Source organism: Physeter macrocephalus, chromosome 18 (genome assembly GCF_002837175.3).
Source record: "Physeter macrocephalus isolate SW-GA chromosome 18, ASM283717v5, whole genome shotgun sequence".
NCBI classification, from domain to species: Eukaryota; Metazoa; Chordata; class Mammalia; order Artiodactyla; family Physeteridae; genus Physeter; species Physeter macrocephalus.
Window position 1 is genome coordinate 87744753 of NC_041231.1, and position 18204 is coordinate 87762956.

Here is an 18204-nt window from a genome sequence, read left to right on the forward strand (position 1 = left end):
AGAAAATTATAAGACACTGATGAAAGAAATTAAAGATGATACAAATAGGTGGAGAAATATACCATGTTCTTGGATTGGAAGAATCAACATTGTGAAAATGACTGTACTACCCAAAGCAATCTACAGATTCAATGCAATCGCTATCAAACTACCACTGGCATTTTTTACAGAAGTAGAACAAAAAATTTCACAATTTGTATGGAAACACAAAAGACCCCGAATAGCCAAAGCAATCTTGAGAACGAAAAATGGAGCTGGAGGAATCAGGCTCCCTGACTTCAGACTATACTACAAAGCTACAGTAATCAAGAGGGAAGAGATATGGGAATATATATATATGTATAACTGATTCACTTTGTTGTAAAGCAGAAACTAACACACCATTATAAAGCAATTATACTCCAATAAAGATGTTAAAGAAAAATAAAAACCAAGACTTGAAAATCACACACACACACACACAAAAAACCCACCCTGAGGTAAACAAGAGAAATGGAAACCTACTTACATACAATGATGTTCCTTTGAACATAAGTTATAATTGTAAGCCTGAGCATATGTACTATTATGAGATCGCTATAGTCATTTAAAACCACATATTAGCATGTTTAATGCCATGGGGGAATGCTCACACTGAGAAAAACATGCAAGATCAAATATATGTAGGGGGAAGGTGATTTACCACCACAGTAGGAGTGTTCATTACTTAGAACTGAGAGTATAATTTATTGTATTTTACAGTATTCCATAATAAATATCTGTTAATTTAATCATTTAGTATCTATATATTTCTATACATATATTTATATATAGAAAGAGGACAAGAGTGGGGGAGGTAGCAGTGGTTTCTGTCTCTGAAAAGTTGAGCTCAGATCTGGTTGTGGGTGAAGGTGGTAACTAAGATGTTATCCCAGAATGCAGGGTGCTGGCACAGGGAAGGTGGAAAAGGCAGTCAGAGGTGCATTCCTGACCTGCTTCCCACTTTGAATACTTGCTTTCATTTCCCTGGATGTCCTCTGAGGCACTGTGTAGATGCGGTCTCAGAATTGTTCGTCTGAAGCTCATTTGGTTGAAGCTTTATCCATCCACATCATTCCCTCTTCAGTTGAAGTTTTACTCCTGGGATGTTAATTCCCTAACACTTCCTGTCTGCCAAGCTGGTGATCAAAATGAACTCACCCGGCTTCAGAAAAAGCTGGGAAAGACTACTCTGAACCTAGAATACATTATGCTCAAAGACTCTTGGACCAGAATGACCTTGGCATTGTCTAGGACCAAAGAGAAGGCCACTGTATATAGAAAATGAGAAGTGGGAAGAACAGATTATTAATCCAGAAAGGCAAGGTCTGCGGGGCCAGAATTTGCCTTCTAGGCCATTATGAGGAGTTTGGACTTTACCTGAGAACAGACTCTTTCTGTGTCAGTTGGACTGTTTATGTTCCTCTGCCTCCTTCAGTTGCTATCCTGTCTGTAATTCCTGCTGTTCCCTGCCTGTCTGTGTCTCTGGTCCTCTGCTGCAGCACCACGTACACTACACATACCTGAACCTTCATGCAATTACAGGGAGAGGGGGTGTCAAAAAGGTATCAGGAAGGGGCAACAGAGGGCCCCTCTTCTTTTGTTTCCTGGCTAAATATGTACCAGATGCTGAGGGTTTTCCAGACTGGACATGTGAGACATTGGTCTGGGTGGGTGTGGGAGCCACACTCCCTGTAGCTCTCTGATGAATCTTGCTCAGAATTCTAACAACGTAGAGCTAAGCTGCTCGAGTACATGTACTGCCTCACCAAGGTGGAAGGTGGCTTTGGACTAAGTTCTGGCTAATGGGATGCAAGCAGAAGGTTGTAGGGTAGGTAGTAAAAGATAGCTCTTGGATACGTGCCCTTTGCTCAACTTCTGTATCTCTTTCACCATCTTACCTCTTGGAATGAAGGTGTGATGCCTGGAGCTTTAGAAGCTGTCTTGGGTCCTAGGGATGGTGGGAGGGTTGCTGGAAGCCTTGGCGATTTTGTGGAGTTGCCATACCAGCCCTGGACTTTCTGGATTTCCTGCACTTCCCCATCTGGACTGCATTTACATGAGAGAGACATGAACTTGTTTAAGCCACTATCCTTTTGGGTTTTCTATTCTATAGAACTTAATTGAGTCTTCAGCAGTACAATGAGTTGCTATCCTTAAAAAAAAAATTCAGCCATAAATCCATGTGCTCTTGATTTGTTTTGTTTTTTTCCCCTTATTTAATTGCAATTCTGTAACTTTCTGAATTTCATTTGTATGTATTAGTCTGTTTAGATTTTCTTTCCCCTTCTTCAGTCAGTTAGGTCTTTTAGTTTCTTTTTAAAAAAGTCACCTAGTCAAGATTTTCAGTTTTATATGCACATAATTCTTCAAATTGTTCTCAAAATTATCTCCAGTATATGCTTTTTCATGTTTCCATTTTTTCTGTATTCTCCTTTTTAAAAAATCTTTATTAGAGCAGCCAATGGTTTATCTAATATAGAAGAATTTTTAACCCATAAGGACAAGTAAGACTTATTTTTCTTTCTATAACTTGCCTGCACCACAATCAACTTGTAATTTTATCTTTATTATCCTATGGTTTCCAAAGATTTATTTTGTTAATTAAAATTTTTTTTCTTTAGTTGAATGTTTATCATCACTTTTTCTTGGTCAGCAATTTAAATGTTTAAGGACATAGAATTTTCTCTGAGCAAAGCACTCTAGGTTTAAGTGTTTAAGGACACAGAATTTTCTCTGAGCAAAGCACTCGAGGCCCTGCCACCGTTTTAAGGAGGACACCCCTCACTGGGCAGGACTATACTTGGATAAGACAGGACTGCAGGGCACCTAGAGGTAGAGATGAACTTAGCAATATCCAGATGGTGCCTTCACTTATCCTGTATGAAGGTGGGGTCTCTCAGTTATCCAGTGGGTCTGAGGCTCCAGAGTGGGTACGTGTGCTTAGACTATGGGGACAGAGAACAAATAACATTGGGGTTGCTTGTATAGGGGAGGAAACAATCATTTTCCTCTACCCATCTTAGGTTCTCCAACCAGGGACCTGTAAATTAGACTAAGAAGAGAAAAACAAAAGTTTATTAACATGTCGTGAAATAATAATAAAACATATGTATGTATATATATATACACACACACACACACACACACACATATATATATGAATACACACACACACACATTGGCCTCTTCCCTTGCTTCCTATTACAGAGCTCCTAAATCCCTTGAAACTTCCTAGGTGATAGGAATGTCTCTTGTTCTAATGAGGCAACTCTTGGTGGGCTCCTGGATAGATCAGGATGGGGGCTGATCACCAGAAGGACCAGGCCATGATTAGTTGCTTGGAACTTTCAGCCTCACTCCCTAGCCTTTGGGAACGGAGGAGGGGCTGGAAATTAAATTGATGGTTGATCATGCCCACATGATGAAGCCGCCATAAAAATCCTCAAAGTACAGGGTTTGGAGAGCTTCAGAGTTGGTGAACACATCCACGTGCTGGGAGGGTGATGTATTCCAACTCCATGGGGACAGAAGCTCCTGTGCTAGGGACCTTTCTGGACCTCATCCTATGTATCTTTTCATTTGGTTATTTATTTGTATCCTTTATCATATCTTTTATTACATAATAGACCAGTAAACAACGTGTTTCTCAGAGTTCTGTGAGGTATTCTAACAAATGATCAAACCCAAAGAGGGGATCATGGGAACCTCCAATTTATAGCCAGTCAGTCAGAAGCACAGGTGACAACCTGGACTTGCAACTGGCTTCTGAGATGGGGGTAGGAGGGTGGTTATTGCTCAAGCAGATCTCACCAGGTCTGGTAGCCATCCACACTTACTATATCAGATTATTGATGGCTCAGATTATTAATCATGTCAGTGGTTAGATGAGTCATTGCATTTTTTATTTTCCTGCTCTTTTCTGCAGTTGACAGAGACAATTGCAGCTTTTCCTCATCCCCCATCTATGAGTTTAAATGGCACCAAACAAACTGGGAGAAGTCAGACCTCCTGGTCTCTGAGTCACCCTCCTGGTCACTCAAGAACTCTTAGAAATCGAAACTCTGAACCCATTGAAGAGGGATGGAGAGGACAAAGCATAATCATCGCTATTATCTTGCTTTTCCCCAGCTCAGGCTGACCACTTGGGGTATTTTTACAGTCATTATAGTCATTTATTCAATGCAGATTTATTAAGTATGCACTAAAAACCCAGCACTGTTTTAGGTACAAGGAGATAGCAGCGAAGAAAAGAGACCACATTTCTGCCCTCATGGGATTCAGATTATACTCTCTATCCTAGTTAAATCAAGGAGGAGACTTTGCTCCTTCCCTTACTTATCTGGGGGAGGCAGGAACAAAGGAGAATATTGATAGACCTGGAAATAGGGCCGGAGAGTGTCAGAGAAGGAGGCCTTTGGGAAGGTGAAGATGTGGGAACCAGTGGTCATGTTGTAAAAGGATACAACTCCAGCCTCGAAGTCCAGAAAAATCCCCACAACCAGGGGCTGCTCCCTCAGCTGAAGGGAAGTTAGGGGAGAGGTAAGAGCTACATAGCCTTTCTTTTTGCACAATCTGATGGCCCAGAATCCAGACTGAGGTGTCTGCACCATGACAGTGTCCCTCTGCACATTTTCCATACAGACTCCTAAATCCCACCCAGTTCCCTCTCCCACATCCACTTCAAAGTAATGTTTTCCTGAGGAGAAGCCTTCACAGCCCAGGATACAGGGTAAGGCACTAAATCTCCTAGAAGAAGTATCAAGATTCTCCTGGGGGCATCCACGAGTCACTTGTCTCCGATCCTCAGACAGAATTAGTTCGTAATAAGCTGTATCTGGATCCAGAGTCACGCTGACTGGGGGGGAAAAAAAAGGACATGATTTTTGTAGCTGAGAGCACAGTTTATTTTAAACCAGGCTGCATTCAAATCCAAGCATTGTTTCTTTTTTTATTTTTATTTTTATTTTTATTGGAATATAGATGATTTACAATGTTGTGTTAGTTTCAGGTGTACAGCAAAGTGAATCTGTTGTACATATACATATAACCACTCTTTTTAAGATTCTTCTCCCATATAGGCCATTACAGAGTACTGAGTAGAGTTCCCTGTGCTATACAGTAGGTCCTTATTAGTTATCTATTTTTTATATAGTAGTGAAAATATGTCAATCCCAATCTCCCAATTTATCCCTCCCCCCACTTGCCCCACTGGTAACCATAAGTTTGTTTTCTATGCCTGCGACTCTATTTCTATTTTGTAGATAGGTTCATTTGTACCATTTTTTTAGATTCCACATATAAGTGATATCATATGATATTTGTCTTTCTCTGTCTGACTTACTTCACTCAGTATGACAATCTCTAGGTCTATCCACATTGCCACAAATGGCATCATTTCGTTCTTTTTTATGGCTGAGTAATATTCCTCTGTATATATGTACCACATTGTTTCTTACTAGCTGTTGTGAGCTTAGGCGAATCATTCTCCGAGGCTCAGTTCTGTTAAATATAAAGTGGAAATCATCGTATCTGTCACCAAGCATGGTGGGGAGGATTGAAAGACCTAATGTATGCTTAGTGCTTAGTAAAATTCCTGGTATATAGTAAGTGCCCTGTAAATGGCAGTAATAATAATGATATCATCATCATCATCTTCAACATCATCACCATCTTAGTCACTCAGAGAAGCCAAGGAGCAGAACTAAGCAGAGTTAACATGGTTACTGTCCTCTCCAAAGCCCTTCCTCTCCCTTGTAGGACTTCTAGGAATCATAGAATATTGGAGCAGAAATGAGCCCTTCATCATCTCTACTTAATTACCATTAACACTGAGGATCAGAGAAGGAAAATGATACAACTAATGTCATAGATTGTTATTGGAAAACCCAAAATTTTACCCGGGCTTCAGGACACACACCTAGTCCCCCGACTTTTATGTGTAAGCTCTTCTTTCTTGCTTCAGGTAATGCTCTATAGGGATTAGTATAAAGTAACACACCAGAGACCAATATACATGAAAAATATCTGGCTAGAGTCAAGTAAGACATAAAAAAGTATGATAAAGTGTGATATTGGCCAGCAATGCAATTTTTTAAATGAAAGGTGGTAATGGGGTCGTCCAGCAAGAGAGATAGCAAACCACTGTGTTACTGGGTTAAACACTGATCATTTGGGCTGTGGCAATACGGGAAATCAAGTATTAGGAAACACTTCCACTGCTGGAAGTTCTCCACTTGCCCCTCCAGATCACTCCCCACCTTTCTCCGGCCTGCTCTGTGTCCAGGAAGGCTAACCCCTATGGACACATCAACCAGGCTCCCTTCCCTCTGACTGCTATTTGGTTAAGCCAATGAGAAGCACTAGAGGAGACCACAGGGCAAAAAGAAATAGAGTTAGAAGTATTTAGTACCCCAAGTCCCTCCCCACTAGCTATGATTTGGAGGGTCTGCATTCCTCTGCCTCTGGTTACAGCTCCCTCCATCTGCTACCAAAGCCTTGGGGAGGTGATGACTCCCTACCTATTCCTAGCCCTGGTTTGCTTCACTGTTCCTTGATGATCACCCAAATCCTCGTCTTTTTAAATAATCCCTTTATTAAACTCTCTTCAGTCAGTCCTTATCATGAGCCTGACTCACAAAAGTTTTGGGCTTCATTAATATTCCCTGAATGATCCAGGAAAACCAAGCTGAGAAATTAAAATGTTTACAGGTTGTTAATACCACTAGAAAGATGGTTGATGCCTGAGCTCTTTGGAAACAAAAGTCATAGACCTTGAAGACAAATGTGTCGACTCTAAGTTTGAATCTCTATACATCAAAAGATAGAATGAAAATATAAAATGCCATACACATAACAGAAGATATTGGCTATAATAAACTCCCATAAATCAATAAGGAAAAGAACGCAAAAGAAATATTCTTAAAACAGAAGAAGCCTGAAGGGCTAATGGACTTACTAAAAGCTCAACCTCACTAGTGACATTGGAGAAACTCAAATTAAGTCCACAATTAGGTACCATTTCAAATCCATCAGATGGCCAAAAATTATAAGCAGAGAGTCAGGGAGATGTGAAACAGTGGGATCTTTTATGTTGCTGGTAGGGTATAAAGTGATACAATTTCAAGATCTGTAGTATCTAGTAAAATTAGATGTGCATCCCTACACAGCAGCATTTTTAATTCAAGGTATATCCCCAGAGGAAACCATTCACAGGACACAAGAAAGCATGGACAAGAAAGTTCACAGTAGTATCGTCTGTAATAGCAAGAAACAAACAAAACCCAACGACGCATACCTTCAGTGTCCACTCCACAAGACAATGAATTAAAAAATACATCATTTTCATTTTTTGCCACATTGCAGAGTGATTAAGAGAGTGAGTTCTAGAGAGATACTACCTGAGTTACCACCTGCTGGTTGTGGGAATTTACAACAATCACGTAACCTCTCTGTGTTTTGGTTTCCTTATCTATAAAGTAAAAAATGCTCCCTAGAGAGGCTTGTGGTGTAAAACAAGATAACACACGTGAAGCTCTTCTCATCTGTCACAGAAAGAGTGTTCAGTATACGTGAATCGTTTTTATTGGTGCTGGTGAGAGAGTGCATGTTGCTACATTGGAACAAGTAATCTGGTAACGTGTTAAGATTAACAACAATCCCAGCTTTAGGTATACACCCTACAGGAATGAAAGCACCAGGATATAAGGTTGCATGGACTAGAAAGTTATTGCTGCAAATGTTATAATACCCAAGTGCTGAAAGCAGCCTGAAGCTCCATCAGTAGGAATATGGTTACGTATAGTTATGATGTACTATGGAATATTAGACAGCTTTAAAAAGCAATGGGTGACTAGGAGGAGACGATCTACGTATTAAATGTTTGTAAAAACATAGAGAAAGACCTAGGTCTTGTTACCTGCAGAAGGGTAAGAGAAACCTTGAACTTTTTTTTCTTATCTCTCTGTACTGTTTGACTGATTACAATTTATTTATATTACTTTTTTAATAAGAAAAGCTTTAATAATGAGGGTTTCAAAAGGAAGAATTATCTAGTTAAAAGATGAGCTCATTTTAGAAACAGATTGACTTGAACCATGCTGTAATGCCTTCTGTGAAAGATAAGAGTAGAAAAATCAACTCAGTTAAATCTGGACATAATTTATATAAAGTCCTTCCTTGCATCTGTACAGGATCAAATACAGAGTTGCTATTTTTTGGTAGTTGTTATTGTTGTTTGTTCTTGTTAACTTGAGGGGAAACTGAATACAGGTTCATAATCCTTATCTGAAACCCCTGGGGCCAAATGAGTTTTGAAATTCAGAATATTTTTGATGTTATAAAGGCAAACAATACAGATACTCTAAATTATGTGCCCACCCCTGGAAGGGTCTAAGGCATTGTCTTATAATCTAATGCATCAATATTTCTGCAGTAAAACATAAATTCAAACTAAGCGGGATAAATAAAGACTTTAAATAATCTCATATCAGTGCAGTTCAGGTTTGGCCACCGTGTCACTCAGACACAAGGGTAGCCTTCCGTGATCCTGCCTCTTGGTGTTCATACCCTTATGCAGTTCCTCCCTTCTGAGTGTGGGCAGGACCTGTGAATTGCTTCTGACCAATAGAATATGGCAAAAATGATGGGATGTGACTCCTGTGACTATATTTCATTTTATAAGCCTCCATCTTTCTGGCAGACTTGCTCTAGGGACTCTCTCCTGAGCTTACTCTGAAGAAATAATTGGCCACGTTGGGAGGCCCATGTGCAAGCAGCTGATGGCTCGCTTCTAGAAGCTGAGGGCAGCCTCTGGCCAACAGCCAGCAAGAAGCCAGGGCCCTAAGTCTCATAACCATAAAGAAATAAATTCTACCAACAACCTGAGGGAGCTTGGGAGAGGATTCTTCCCCAGTCTAGCTTCCAGGTAAGAACACAGCCAGGCTAACACCTTAATTGCAGACTTGTAAGACCCTAAGCAAAGGACCCAACTAAGCTGTGCCCAGCTTTATCTCACAAAACCTGTGAGATAATATATGTGTGTTGCTTTAAACCACTAAATTTGTCTGCAGCAATAGATAATTAATACAGCCACCAAATCATTTTAGGTTAGGTCCAATTTTGCAGCCAAACAAGTTATGAAAAAATTTTCAGTTTTCAGAACTTTTGGAATCTTGTAGTTGTGGATAAGTGATGGTGGAAATATAGCAAGCACTGATGAAGAGAAACAAAGGAGCAGGAAGCTCAGGCTTTGGAATTGGTAAAACTTGGTTTTTGTCGTGGTTCTAACATTTACCATCCGTGTTATCTGGGCCAAGGCCCTAAAACATTTGGACCACAGTCATAATACTCACCTACCTTTCTTGCATTGCTCTGAGAATTGACCAAAATATTAACAATAAACCCTATGTCCCAGACACTGCTAAGCACTTTACACACGTTGACATATTTAATTTTCCCGACAACCCAATGAAGTGGGAGTTGTTAATATTTTCATTTTTCAGATGGGGAAACTGAGGAGGTTATTTGCCTGGAATGACATAGCTGATAAGTGAGAGAGCAGGAATTTGAAGGGTCTGCACAGATAACCAGTATGCCATGTCCCTGTCTAAGCACTGGAGCAAACTAACCAGGGAGAGGGAGACAGCTCAACTGAAAATATCTAAATGACCCCTCTGGCTGTGAGCCTACCCAGGGATAGGTGGTGAACTTGGTTACCACTTAAGGTCCCTTCTGTTCGTAGCATTTAGGGCTTCTTCACCTACCTTGATAGCTCCTTAACACTTTCTTCACATCAAAGTAAAGCTCAGAAACATTGCACACAGTATGAAGGTCCAAAGAGAGGGCCTCTGGTTGTTCTAGCTTCACAGCCCAACTCCTAGAATAAGCAGAGACCAAGACTTCTTCAGTGGTAAATTCCATTCAGCTCTATATACCCACACCCTTTCCCTCCTGCATTTGTACAGGACTCACCTGCTCAAAGTATCTTTCACATCCTATGGAGAAAGACAAAATGTAAGTGTGGGAACATCAGCATTTCATACTTAGCATGTGGGGCTGTTCTCTATAAACACTCCTTACAAAGAAGTAAAGAGAGTAACCCTGGCCTTAGATATTGATGGATACCCAGATAGAATGATTTCCATCCCGACCTCCTGGGATATTCAGCATATCAGAATGTTTATCTGTTATCTTCCTTGCTGTGGTCTGTGGAGAGCTGCAGTATCTGCAATCACATCTACCTGCGGGCTGCTTAGGATAGAGGGCCAAGAGCTTTGCCCATGCTCCCTCTGGAAAGACTTATTTTCAGTGACCTAATTTCCTTCAGAGTGAGCCCACAGTAGAGACCATTCATTGCAAAGGTCCGTAGTGGTGAATCCATGCATAGCCCCTGTGATTGGGCCATTAAGATGGTAGCAGCAGGTATCACGTGGTGGGACAGTCATGCTACATTCTCAGGCTACAGTGTGACCTCCAGTTCTATTAGTGGGGAATAGAAAAAACAGCTCCAGTCGTAGTTTGTCTTAATGGGCTGGATCCATTATGCAGCTGAAAGAAGGCCCCAAAAGAGCTCTGGAGGGCTCTACAAGCAAATCAGGGAGAAAGTTATCACTCATAACCTTCTTTTGGCTGCCCCACTTTGTCACCCACCAGCCATCTGGAGGAGTATTTCAGGAGACAGTTTGACAGTCAGAGTTTTGTGAACATGGGACAGAGGCAAATGGTAGCAAAAGTTATCCCATGGTTCCATTTGGCCAAGGAACCCACCATATCCATATTTTTTCTGATTCACCTAAAGCCACTCTATAGACTAGTGAAGGCCACCTTGCAAATATTGATGTGTATCCAAAAGAAACATTACTTTAAATTCCCTACACTAATGTGCCATTTTTTGAGTGTAACAGGCAGGCCTCGCCCAGCTTCCCGTGCTTCCTCACCATTCTCCTCCTAAAAGCTCAGGAACAGATACCTTCCTTCCCTTCTCCAAGAGCATGGCCTTACCTGCAGCAGATTTTGGGCTGAGCCCTGACATTTATGCTCTAGTTCCAGGATGTAGCTCTCGAGTTCATGGCTCTGCTGTTCAAGATTGGCCTCATTGTCCCTCAGTCTCCTCAGAGTCTGCTCTTTTTCTTTCTCCAGTTTCCATAGGTAAGACTTTTCTTCCTCATGGAGGAAGCTCTGGAGATTCTTAAAGTCAGACTGGATTTTTTTTTTCTGAACTTCTATCTTCTCCTAGAGTCAAGAAAGTTGGAAACAAACCAAATGTCCATTGATGGATGAACTGATAAACAAAATGCAGTATATAGATATAGTGGAATACTATTCAGCCTTAAAAATGAATGAAATTCTGATACATGCTAAAACATGGATGAATCTTGAAGACATTATGCTAAGTGAAATAATCCAAAAAAAAAGAACAAATATTTTATGATTCCACTTATATGAGGTATCTAGAATAGTCAAATTCATAGAGACAGAAAGTAGAATAGTGGTTACCAGGAGTTACGAGGAAGAAGGAATGGAGCTGTGCACATAAAAATAGTTAAACAGTAAATTTCATTATGCAGATTTTAACACATACATACACAAAAGAAAGTTTGGTCAGCTACCATAACATTATTTTCCCATGAATTATTAGAGCTGGAAGAACGTCCCAAATTGCCCGCTGCAGAGTCATGCCCGAAAGGCAGGTACTCAGATGTGAGAGAGGTTATCACCTTATTAATTTCCTTCTTTGGCCAAGGTGCAGGAGTGCTAGATAATTTAATCATGGGACTAGGGCCAAGGTTAAAAACTTTATCAGTCACAAAGATAAAAATGAGTTTTTATTCAGGATATAAGAAAGCTCTGAGTCTGAGGGAATTTCTTGAAGCAAAAGCTTGTAATAAACATCACCAAGACTGGACTTTAAGACAACCAGGCTATTAGGAGAGTCCATGATTCTCAGCAGTGGGAGGTCTGGGTATCAGGCATTTGTCATAGTTAACTACGAAATAGTCATCCACCAACTCGGGTCCACCTACTCATCCTTATGGAAAAGAAACCAAATGGTACACCTTGTCGGACTCAGCTTTCATTTGGGGAGATAAGAATTGCAATTTCCATGAGTGCTTTTTCAGTTCACTCAGTGTTTTGATGACGGTGATGCTGTGGTAGAGTGTCATTGACAGGGTTTCCATATGTATTAGTTATAATCAAGATCCTCCCCATTGCCCAACATCCCAGAAATGACGGAAGCAAGAGTGTCCTCTGAGAGTTCAAGTTTAACAACTATACGCAAAGGATTGTGCAGAGGTTGGAAGGTTGGAAGAGACCTCTGAAAGAGGCAAAATGGCTCACTGGCCTGTGGGGTTTGACTGTAAGCCGATTAATTACATAAATATTTCCATAAAGGAATGCATCTCTGATCATGGGGAGGCTGGTCAGCCATGGAAACAGTCTTTCAGACCCTAGAGGCTACAGTGCCAAGTATGTAGGTTCTTGGAGCACTCTGGTCCTCCTCATAAATCAGATAGATTTCCTTCTTCAGTCTAATGAGCTTGAGTAATACAAACCTCAACCTGGAGTGATTCTGTTTTCTTAGTGCTCACAAAAGGTGGTTTCTGAACCTGTAAGGCTGAAAGCCATACCCTGCACTGTGGTACATGTGCCAAAGCAATAAGGTTAATAAGGCCTTCAAATCCAGAAGGTACTTTGAGATATTAAGAACTGAAACCCAGTCAAGAATGGCTCTATGTAAATGGGCACACCAGTTCTGCTTCTCCTAACTGAGGTTTCGGAATTCTAGCCGGTTACTACTGAAAGGTTGAAGGGGTTGGAGATAAATTCTCATAGATGTTAGACAAAGAGGGACATAAAAACAAATGTGGTTTCTTCTTTGGGTTTTATCTGTTTGGTCTGGTTTAGTGAGAATAAGCCATCACTATGCTTTGCTCAATCATCCCCTGTACCTGAGCTCTAGGATGGAAACTAGCTTGAGATCAATAAACCCAAACTCTTACATTCCATTCGGTTATTTGCTTTGCCGTGAACACCTTCAGGTTCATACATTCCTCTTCCAGTTGCCTCAATTTTGTCACAGCTTCCTGGAGCTTTTCCTGAAGGAAAAATTGGGTGAATAAAGTCTTTTCAATTCAACAATTCTTCATTAGGCACCTAAGGAGCATCCCAGCCCTCCAAGACTATTAGAATAGCATGACTATTGAATATGTATTGAGTCCTTACACTTTGCCAGGAAGCATGCTGAAGCCTGTATAGGCAGTAACATATTTGGTTCCCTTGGCAACACTGAGCAGTTAGTAGGATTTTTAACATCATTTCTGTGCCACAGAAGCTGAAACTTAGAAAGGGGATACATAACTTGCTCAAGATGCTGTAACTGGTGGGTGGTTGGGCTATGATACCAGCTCATCTGCTGACCCTGAGCCTGAGCTATATCCACCACTAACAGTCTTGCCAGGGAAATTCTGCACATAAAACAAGATAATAATCACCTAAAAAGATTTTATGAAGTAATGTGCTGACCCAAACAGAACCAATACCAGAGTGTTTGGCACACATGGAACTTTGTATGTGTTATGGCGAGTCAGGAAGGAAAGACAGACTAAGATGACAGCTGAAGTTATTAGAAACAGTTAATGGAGGAGGGGAGCTCTGAGACCTTTTGAAGAATGGTATCAGGAAGCCCTTTAAAAATGATTTAGTATCCTTATCAAGCTTTTAGGTTATTTTTCAAAATAGTTTCTCACATTTTCATGGAAAGCAAGTTTAAGCTAAACCAAATTGCTACTTGTGATCAACACTAAAAGAATTGGCTCTTGGGACTTCCCTGGTGGTCCAGGGGTTAAGAATCCACCTTGTAATGCAGGGGATGCAGGTTTGATTCCTGGTTGGAAAACTAAGATCCCACATGCCGCGGGGCAACTAAGCAACTAAGCCTGTGCGCTCTAGAGCCTGCATGCTGAAACTAAGACCAGATGCAGCCAAATTAATTAATTAAATAATTAGAAAAAAAAGAAATTTTACCTTGATTTAAAAAGAAAAAGAATCGCTCTTGTCCTAAAGCCAATAAGTATACTCAATTCCCACATGCTCTCAAGAAAGGGCTCTATAAAACTTGTTAGCAAAAGACTGTATTGCCCTCACTACGTGCCAAGTGCTATTCTAAGCTTTACATGTATTAATGTCCCTAAAGCTTATAACAACCTCCTGAGCATGTATGTTGGAGAGGAAGGGAACTACTGTTATCCCCATTGATAGTTGGGGAAACCAAGGCATGAAGACATTACATAACTTTGCTCAAAGTCACCCATCTAATAAGTAGCAGAACTAAGATTTCAAATTAAGCAGTCTGACTCTCAAGGCTTAGAACCATCACCCCGTGCTGCTCCTTTTACTACTTGGTGGGAAAATAATTCCAATGGGAATATCCCTGTTACAGTAATTAGCTGCTCCATGGAGTTTAAGGAAGAGCTGCCACGTGCCAAGTGGTGGTCAGTATTGACATGTCCTGATGAAGGACCGAGAACCTTAATAGAAGACCACCTCCACGTCATAGGGGAGGGGAAAAGGAGCTCACACTGGGGACAACAATTTTCTCAAATCTAGCCAGGGCAGAGAAGGAATAAGGCAGCAGGACCATGCCCCCTCCTGCGTTCCACAATAGCAAAGGTCAGCCTTCCTTTATATGCTCTTAAGTGATAAACAGGAGTTGCCCCAAACCTCTCCCTCCATTTCATACTCCATGACCAATCACTTCCAAACCCTTTCACTCATTCCCCTTCCTGAATCTTGCTTGGAACTGCTCCCTTTCCCCCTTCTTATAGGAATAATCTGACTTTTACTCTTTGGTATTCTTTTCATTGTATCAGTACCAGAATGTTCTTTTCAATGTCAACCTGATCCTTCACCGTGCAAGTGAAAATCCACCCGTGGCCAGGACTACTCTGGGCTAGGGCTTAGACTCCGAGTGGATACCAAGTTCTGGGCCCTGACTTCCTTTCCCATGACATCACCTGCCTTCCCTGCACACACCCTCTGGCTTGGTCACAGCGAGTCAGGTACGCTCTCATGGCTGTGCCTTTGCACATGTGGGCCCCTCGGTCTGGAATGCCCTCTCTCTTCTCCATACCTTCTATATCTGGTTAATTTTTATGTGTTCTTCAAGAGTCACTTTTGGGAAGATTCCTCAGTTACCACTCCACACCCCTTGGTGCTCCTCTCCACCATCCAAATCAGGGGACTCCAGGCAGCCTTTTTGCTGGTTTGTCTGCCCTACTAGACTGTAGGATACCTAAAAGGGGGTGTGTCTTCATCCCCTGTGTTTTCAGACTCTATCCCATGGACTTGCACATTGTGGTTTCTCAAATTACACACTCGGTGTGAGGCAATAAAACATGCAGGTGTGCATTAGAGCACATGGCATTCTAGAGCAGGGAGGAGTTCATCAGAGCAAGAGTGGATAGGGACAAGAGTGACCATCAGACCTTGATTCAGTGAGGACCCATCATAAACTACTTTTCAGAAGAATGACATGATGAAAGCTGTATTTCAGGATCCTAATCTTGGGTTTCAGGCTAAATAATCTCAGGTCTTGGGGGGCAACATGAGGCCGGGTACTCGACAAGGTCCTCTGGCCCACCACTCACCTTGTAACCTTGGCATGCATCTTCCACCAGAGCTGTGGTGTGCCCTTTGTGCTGCAGTCCCCGATCACAGCGCCAGCAGATGAGCTGGCCCTCGTCTTCACAGAACAGATGGAGCTTCTCTCCATGTTCCTCACATGACATTTCCTGGTCCATCTCCTTGATGGCTTCAATGAGGTTTCCCAGCTGCTTGTTGGGTCGGAGGCTCGCCATTTTATATGGCGCCCGACACTGGGGACAGGAGAACATCTCCAGCCATGGTTGCATCTCACAGAAGCTCACTATGCACAAGTGACAGTAGCTGTGTCCACAGCTGATGCTCACTGGCTCAGTCATCAGTTGCAGACAGATGGAACAGGTGGCTTCCTCCCTCATCTTCTTGGTGATTGGGGTTGAGGCCATGGCTTTTCCTGAAAATCTCTAATATTGGATCTAGAGACAGAGGTGAAGCAGCCAGAACTTTCCCACAGTGATGGAACTTCACCTTGTCTGAACCTCTTTCCGATGCACTGGCTGCCACTGGCCTCCACAAGTCATGTGGTCTTCTCTCTAGAGAGAAGAAATAGATTGGAATTTAGAAGACGCATCAAATGTAGCTGTGCTGTGGAATATGTTAGTGACTATTACATGTGGCCACTTTGAATTAATAACAATTAAATAGAATTTAAAATTCCGTTTCTCACACCCACTAGCCACATTTCAGTGCTTAAATAGGCACAGGTGATTGGTGGCTACACGAAAGCCCAGATAAAGAACATTCCATTATTGTGGAAAGTTTTCTTGGACCAAGCACTGAGAGAGATAGAGAAATGAGGCAGACTTCGTCACCAAAGTTGCAGCAAGATAGAGAACTCAGTGAGGGATTGTCAAACTCTTTCCGGCTCTAATGAATATTAAGAATAATTAGTACCAGAGTTATTTCTTTGTAACTGGTAGTAGCACTTACATCCAGGTAACCCAGGTAACTGGGTGGTCTATGAAGGATTTCATCGAGACAATCACATTTGATTCTAATTTTGTTTGTTTGTTTGTTTTGGCCGCAGCTCTCAGCTAGTGGGATCTTAGTTCCCCGACCAGGGATTGAACCGGAGCCCTCGGCAGTGAAAGCGAGGAGTCCTAACCACTTGACCACCAGGAATTCCCTAAATTTGACTCCAATTAAACCCTCACTCCCACCCCACAAAGAACAAAAGACACCAGGTTAATAAAGTCCCCAGTGGAGACCCAACCAGGATGATAATGAAAGTAAAAAAGACAACCAGAAAAACCAACAAGTTCTTTTTGCCCTCCCTGACCTGAGGAAAAGGGAATTGGAAAGAGAGCTGGGAAGAGAAGGGGTTGGTCCTGGGGTGCAGAGCTCCTGGAGAGCTAGGGAGGTGACTATCTATCTTTTCAAGCCAGGACTTGTCTCTCAGGAGAAGTTCAGGGTGACTGGAACACAGGGGGTTGGCAGAACCCAGGATATGGGGAGGTGGGAAGCAGATGGGCAAGGTGGGGCCTCTGTAGGATCCTGGGTGCTGGACACCTAGTGTCCACCAGCGAGGACCTGACAACCAATAGACAAAGGAGGAGTGACTAGGAACAAAGGACTCGGTCCCTTCACCCACTGCTCCGGCTGCTTCGTGAACCTAGCCCTGTTCCCTGCTTCCCCATTCCTGGGAGTTTTTCAGGGAGGGCAGCAGAGGATGGAGGAAGAGAGTGGCCTTTCCTTTGAACTGACAGTGGCAGAATTAAAAACAGGGATTCAACTAAAGTTACTGGACAGGCTATGTCCCTCTAATAACCAGGACCAGTCTCTTGGATCCGTAGAGAATTTCTTCCGGAGACTTCTATTCTTTGGCAGGTTATTGCCCCCAAGAGATACACCAGGCTCCGCTCTGACAGGGGTGCTTTGCTCCTGGGGAGAAGGACCTCCCCTCCTCTGAGGCCCCAGGGTTCCTGTCCTGGGCCTTCACTCACCTCACATCCTGGATCTTCGGAGATCTGACATGGAGTCTGGCGAAAGAGAAAGCAGACAGGGTGTGAGAGCTATGAAGCACAGTCCTGACCATTTTCAGAGTTACAGCAGCTGTTATCAGGAAACAAACTCCCTTCCCCATGCCGCCCACCACACACACACACACACACACACACACACACACACACACACACATCTCCTTTCCCTCCACCGAAAAAACCTGGGCCTGGACCCTTCCCACTCCCTTCACCATGCAGCAGGCACATATGCACTGCTAGCTCCCTCCGTAGCTGCGGTTCCTGAGATCTGGGTGAGGAAGTTAACTCAGATTGGACTAAACTCAGAAGTGAAACTGCTGTGGGAGGTGCCGCCCTGTAGATCCAGGGAGGAAGCTCGTGAAATTGCCCGTATCTTTTGCACTCAGCTTGTCCTGAAAGGGAGGGGGGACAGTAGGAAAAATATTTTTCTTTTACAGCAATAAAACGAAGGGACAAATTAATAATTCAGTAAGGTCTTTTGTGACCCCAGCACAGAGGATCTAAAAGCAGGAAGTCTGCAGAGTTCACAGACTCTGACGTGAGATCT

General features: G+C 42.3%; 1 protein-coding gene across 3 annotated transcripts; it reads right to left on the bottom strand.

Annotated features, from left to right (window-relative positions):
* Window positions 1–4171: 4171 nt before the first annotated feature.
* On the bottom strand, window positions 4172–17977 carry TRIM38 (tripartite motif containing 38). 3 transcript variants are annotated; one of them, XM_055079826.1, is made up of 8 exons: window positions 17960–17977; window positions 17622–17657; window positions 15666–16211; window positions 13020–13115; window positions 11020–11250; window positions 9991–10013; window positions 9783–9895; window positions 4172–4876 (listed from the first exon to the last, which is right to left on the bottom strand). In XM_055079826.1, exons 3-8 carry the CDS (start codon window positions 16062–16064, stop codon window positions 4353–4355), a joined length of 1386 nt encoding a protein of 461 aa, XP_054935801.1. In that variant the 5' UTR covers window positions 16065–16211; window positions 17622–17657; window positions 17960–17977; the 3' UTR covers window positions 4172–4352. The 3 variants fall into 3 exon arrangements, with proteins under 3 accessions (XP_054935801.1, XP_007128686.2, XP_023977780.1); XM_007128624.3 differs by lacking the exon at window positions 17960–17977 and adding an exon at window positions 17870–17930; XM_024122012.2 differs by lacking the exon at window positions 17960–17977 and having other exon boundaries at window positions 17622–17776.
* Between the last annotated feature and the right edge of the window lie 227 nt (window positions 17978–18204).

What these genes read in the sequence shown, in the direction of transcription:
- TRIM38 (XM_055079826.1), bottom strand. Translation starts at nt 16,064, where the DNA reads ATGGCCTCAACCCCAATCACCAAGAAGATGAGGGAGGAAGCCACCTGT. An exon ending in ATGCATGCCAAGGTTACAAG is followed by an intron (nt 13,116 to 15,665) that starts GTGAGTGGTGGG and finishes TTTTTCCTTCAG; the next exon opens with GAAAAGCTCCAGGAAGCTGT. An exon ending in GTGAAAGATACTTTGAGCAG is followed by an intron (nt 9,896 to 9,990) that starts GTGAGTCCTGTA and finishes TGCTTATTCTAG; the next exon opens with GAGTTGGGCTGTGAAGCTAG.